This window comes from Hippoglossus stenolepis, chromosome 4, assembly GCF_022539355.2.
Source record: "Hippoglossus stenolepis isolate QCI-W04-F060 chromosome 4, HSTE1.2, whole genome shotgun sequence".
Taxonomy (NCBI): Eukaryota; Metazoa; Chordata; class Actinopteri; order Pleuronectiformes; family Pleuronectidae; genus Hippoglossus; species Hippoglossus stenolepis.
Window position 1 is genome coordinate 17,133,207 of NC_061486.1, and position 6,000 is coordinate 17,139,206.

Sequence of the window (6,000 nt, forward strand, 5' to 3'; positions counted from 1 at the left end):
GTGCATCCGTGCGTGCGTGCGTGAGTGAAGCTAGATTGATTTCTGCATGTTCCTACTTATGGCAGCAATTAATATTTTTGATGGAACCACCACTATTAACTCACATTTACTCTTATATACATTTAACCTTTTCATGTCCCTGTGACCAAAGCACATCACCATAATGGTCCTTACATATTTAGTTATTTTCCAAGCCTCTATTTATGTCCAGCTGATGTCTGTAACTGCACGTAAATATGCTGTCATGCAGATAGACACACACACACATCTACAATCCTACCCATATGTAAATGTAGGATGTCACAACTGAGTGTGATACAACCCTGTCTTTAAGTGTCCCCCCTTACCCTATTATTCTGTCGCTCTATCAAAGATCAGGGTGAGTATAAGAGCTGCAGCGGAGAACTGAAGTTGGCTCTCGCTGACCCTCTCCAAAATACACTAACTTCAGATTTTTAGCTGTGCTGTTGAATTTCATTATTTTCGCAAGGTTGTGCATGGGCAGCAAAGACACTGACAGTCGCTGCTCTCCTCTATCGATTTCTCTGCAACATCTATTTCCCCCAGGAACGAGACCGCAGGGTCTGAGCATTCGCAGTTTGGAGAAACCTATTCCCACAACATTCAGTGGTTTATTGAAAACACAGCAGTTCACTTATTATGTGGGGGAACAAACATAAATACTGTGAACCTGGAACAAACATCAGATCCAGACTCTTAGATCAGAAGCAAACTAAAGGACAAATTACCTATCTCTGTTAATTAATTACCTCCTCCAAGGAGGTTCTATTTTCACCCCCGTCCCTTTGTTTTTGTGTTAGTTAATTGGTTTGTTTGTAAGAAGAATTACGCAGAAATTACTGAACACATTTCCATGAAACTTAGTGGAAGGATGGGACATTGGTCAGGGAAGAACCTATTCATTTTTGGCATGAATCTTCGAATAATTCATGTATCTTGATTAAAATTTTTAGGCACATTGCAATTCAATGTGGATCCAAATAAAAACCTGGATCTAGTGGATTTCAAAGTGTGGGTGAGGCTTTCTTTCAGCCACCGTAGACCAATGAATCTGTAACTAACCACAATTGTGGATTCTTTAGTAGTTTTAAAACAATTTCTAAATGAACATTAGGTGCAGAATTAAGGGGGCTGTTGGGCCCTGGCAGAGGTATATGTATATGATCCACTTCCATTAGTTATAAATCCATCTCATTGTGTCTCAACAGTTTATTAACAGAGTATTTAAAGGCAGAAACTACCTCTGACTGTGATAGGCTGAGAAACTTGTCAATCAAGCAATCACTACCACAATACATTCGTCTCTCTAGTACTCAATAACTCATTAATGGGGAAATCTAAACTAAGATACATCAGAAGTGAAACTGTCAATGCTGACATTGAATCAATTGACTCACAGTCCTGCAAATTGAGCCCTAATATCGCTGGTTCCACTGAGAACACCATACTTTCCACTTTCAGCTCTTGTTTTGGTTATCTGCACTGACAAGACTAAAACAATATCTCCTCATACTAAACTGATCTGGTTTATAATTTATAATATGCACAGTATGAAACTGCAGACAGCGCAGGTTTACGAGTTACTAGTGAAGAACACTTAACAAACCAATGAGAGGGAGATGTGGGAGATCATCTGGAAAGGAGAATTCATCATTTCTGCGTCCGCCAGTTCGCTGTGGTCCACTATGATCCTTGTGATGTAAATTTCATCCACTAGGATGTCCACGGACAGCACAAAATTTGTGAGCATGCTGAATGTTTGCGTTGACTGCGCATGCCCCGGATACAATATATCCGCCTATTGGAAATGAATGGAATTGGACATGGGATCAGGTGCATGGAGCTCCAGACCAAAGCGGACCCAAATTTATTCATGAATGGAACCGTGGGCATGTACATGTGACCAGAACAAGTACACAACCCTCAGCGGATACGGAATGTAGAAGTATGATCAACGTTTAAATGCTCATACACTCTACAGGGGGAGACAGTTACATTGATGACACTGAAATGCTCATGTTGCTCCGTTTGTGTTGGATGTGTAGGTTGGCAGATGCTAGCTAAAATCTTAACCATTACTTTCTGAACAGGAAAATGTTGAATGTAGTGAGTGGGTTTTAGAGACCCCTAGTGGTCAAAAATAACACACAGCAGCTTGAGACCAAGGACTTTATATATAGATGGACGATGCATCTCCACTTACTCCAACTATCAAGAAATGTAGTCAGAATATCCTGGATACGAATGAATTTGGAGGCAGAGTCTGCACAGTAGTGAGAGGGGGATCGAGCCGCCGCATTGAGGTACCAACATCAACCAATCACGAGTCAGTCTCTCCAGTCAATCATGACATTTTACCCTGTTATTATAGAATCAAATAACTAAGCAAAACCAAAATTACTGGAAATATTAACACTTGAACATACATTAGTGTGATAAGAACTACCTAAGATGATAGGAGCCATCTTTGAGAAAATTTGACATAGCCTACTTTGACTTTTTGACTTGATCCATGTCCCATACACTAACAGGGAGGAGGCGTGATTTATGACCTATACTGCAGCCAGCCACCAGGTGGCGATCAAGATGCTTTAGCTTCACTTTTGGGGAGCAGTCATGTCATCCATCTTTATGAGACTATCAACCTATCTTTAAAAAATTGTTTGTATTTACCAGAGAATTAATCACTTTTAAAAACATTTACTGCTAGTTCTTGTAACACTGCAAGTGTCTATGTATGTATGTTACTGTTTGTCTGTTTTTGCCTTGATATTGCTGAACATATCCTTGGTATATTATTTTTTGTCTTCTTTATGATCTCCCTGGGTCGGTCAGATCTTTGGTATCTTGATTAAATAGTCACATAATGACAGAGTTGGGAAACATTCATTTTCTGACGATTTTACATCACAAAACTTTAGGATTTACTCATTTGAAGCCAAAAGTTCCTGATGCAGTTTTGCATTTTACAGTTTATACTGTAGTGGAATATGATGAATATCATAATATGATGTCTCTTTATGAAAATGTATATGATATAAATTATTAAGCCATGGTCATAGTGGTGAGTCTTGTACGTTGTTACACTTACTGCTAATTTGCATTCAGCTTAATATCACTTGACTATGTATCTTCATTGTTATGATCACGGGATGACCAAGAGTTAAAACCCTCTCTGGTGTGACATCTCTGTTTTGTCCACATCTTGAACATCTGTCCATCTAGTCTCTGTATATATTAGAGCTGAGCCACCACACAGCAGGGGCCACATTACAGGAGATGCAATCCAATCCCAACTATGCAACAGCCAATGCCCTAATCACACGCCATCTATCACAATTGGGCTCAGTTCTAATAGCTGCTTCATTACATTACAGCCTGTAATACAAGTGAGACATGGATAAAACCGAAACACACAAACACAGATACAGGCTGTCTCACTCCCAACATCATTACATAAACACAGACATGGCATGGGAATATCTTTCTATATATGTATCTCTCTTCCTAACAACAACATTTTAATGGCATAATGTGCCAGATGATTGAAGCTATCAGGAGCGTTTTTTTTTCATAGGCAGCACGTCACATCCATGTGGGAAAAGATAAACTGGGATTTTGGAGAATCAAACAGTGGTTGAATAGTTTGAATGCTGTCTTTCCCAAAGCTGTGTTCCCTCTGAACTCTGGCGCCTCAGGCTAACCCTAACCCTAACCCTGGTCATATTGAGGATCTTCTGAGGACCAAGTCACTATTTATCTAAACAAACAAACTAGACCCAAACCATTTTAACAGATTTTAGAAGAATGATGCACAACTTTGTGGAAGATAATAGACTTTTTTATAGACTATAAGGTGAAGGATATTATCATAAATGTCACCAGACACTGTAAAGTCCTGGATAATAGGAGACAGGGTGGCTTTATTATGTAATAGCACTAACTTACTTTAGGTATACGCCTATTTAATGACAGCCTATATATCATGGGGGCACAGTCAGCTGCAGGCCTACCGTGGGTGAGGTCAGCCGGCGGAGGCTCTCCCCCAGCGAGTCCAGGTTCACCCGTCTCCTCCTGGTCACCCTCTTGTGCGGCCCGCCGGGTCCCTGCTGCTGCTGCTCGCCCGCCGGGCACGCCGGCCTCTCGGCGAGGCTACGGCCGTTCCAGATCACCGCTCTGGGGGCAGAGTGGAAGGAGGAGAAGGGGCAGCCGCGGCTCTCCTCCCCCGGCTCCGGACCGCCGTCCCCCGCGTCCCCGCCGGGGCTCTCGAGCCCGCAGTCCGAGCCCACCGAGCTGCTGAACGACTCGGAGGAGATCTTGCGCGACGACGAGGACATGGTGATGGCGAGGAAGAGGAGGAGGAGGTTGGTGATGATGACAGTGGCAGCGTTGAGGACGATGATGATGATGAAGCTTCAGCCGGTTCCGTACCACGTCCACCTCTACTCCGGGGAGTCATCAGATTTTGGGGGGGGTGGGGTGAGGATGGGAGGGTTATGTCCATAAGATTATGTATGCATATTATGTGCGTGTGCGTGTGTAATGTGTGTGCGCGTGTGCGTGCGTGCAGGCGCGTGGGATAATGTCCGGGTCAGGTCTGTCTGTGACTATGTGCGCATATGAGACGCGTCTGTCTGCGCGTGAGACTCACTATTCAGAGGGGAGGTTGGGGGTGGTCGACAGAGAACTGGAGCACTGACGGCACGCAAACATTTATGTAAGGGGGTCGCCTCTTTAAAAACAAATAAAAAAACTCCTCCTCCTTTACCCCCCAAAACAAATCCAGCCGACTCCCCTGGAGACAGCCCGACTCGCCCGACTCACCCTGGACCCCTAAAATAATATATGAAATCTAAACGGGCTGGAAGTCTTCTGCAGCTGATGTGTCTTCAGGTGGTGGAACAGACACAACATGTTGGTCCTCACTGGTAATTCCGACACATCACCCCTGCCTCCTCCGAAGAATGTTGCGTCTCCCTCATTTATTCTGTTTCCACCGGAGAGAAAATCCTCTGAAGTCATGTCAGGCAGATGTGTCCGCGTCTCCTCCAGCGCTCCTCCGTCCCCTCCTCCTCCTCTTCTCCCCGGTCCTCGTCCTCTCTGCTCCGGTGTGTGTGTTTGTGTTTGTGTGTGTGTGTGTGTGTGTGTGTGTGTGTGTGTGTGTGTGTCCGCAGACGAGCCGTCCTGTCTCCGCAAAGCACTCAGCTTTTTTGTCGTCTCGTCTCGTTTCGTTTCTGGGGGTCGTCGTCCCCTCCCGCGGGGCTGTGTGCTGCTGCTGAGAGGTGGCGCGTGAGAGTGGAGGTGCGCGAGATGCGAGGACAGAGAGACAGAGAGATAGGGTGAGGGAGAGAGAGAGAGAGAGAGAGAGAGAGAGAGAGAGAGAGAGAGAGAGAGAGAGAGAGAGAGAGAGAGAGAGTCAGAGAGAGAGAGAGAGGTCTGCGAGCTCGCACTGTGATGTGCGCAACGGCGCGCTGTGCTGCTTTGTAGTTGGACACAAAAATCAGATGAAAGATAGATAGATATCTATCTATCTATCTATCCACCCATACATCCAATAGTGGTTAGGGTTAGGCTTGAATTGGTCATGGTTAAGGCTAAGGAGGAGGATTTGGTTAGAATGTCCGCAATGAATGGAAGTCAATGCAAAGTCCTAACAAGGATAGCTGTGCAGAGCCGTGCGTCTGTGCGCGTGTGTTTTATTGTAACATTTCGGTCACCTTGCTTTTGTTTAAATTCCCAGACACAACAATGAAGACTCAGGGGCCACATAGAGTCTTCCATTCACAGGACACCCTGGAGACCCTTTGTTTCTTTCGGGTTTGTTTAAAAAATGTAATTAGAAACAAAATAAACCAAATTACAGATGTTTCGTGAAAATGTTAAGTAAATATATTTAGATGTTTTTACACAGTGTCATTCACAAAAGGGCCATGTTGGCAGGTAGTTCATAAAAAGCAATCAAGCAACATCTGACGCTCA

At 44.2% G+C, this 6,000-nt stretch overlaps 1 protein-coding gene across 1 annotated transcript in view; it reads right to left on the reverse strand.

The window, feature by feature from the left end:
* Nucleotides 1–4,698, reverse strand: part of gucy1a2 (guanylate cyclase 1, soluble, alpha 2) — a 42,779-nt gene extending 38,081 nt beyond the window's left edge. The window contains exon 1 of the mRNA XM_035155426.2: nt 4,035–4,698. Within this exon, the coding sequence (XP_035011317.1) occupies nt 4,035–4,358 (324 nt within the window). The 5' untranslated portion in view covers nt 4,359–4,698. The remainder of the gene's footprint in view (nt 1–4,034) is intronic.
* Between the last annotated feature and the right edge of the window lie 1,302 nt (nt 4,699–6,000).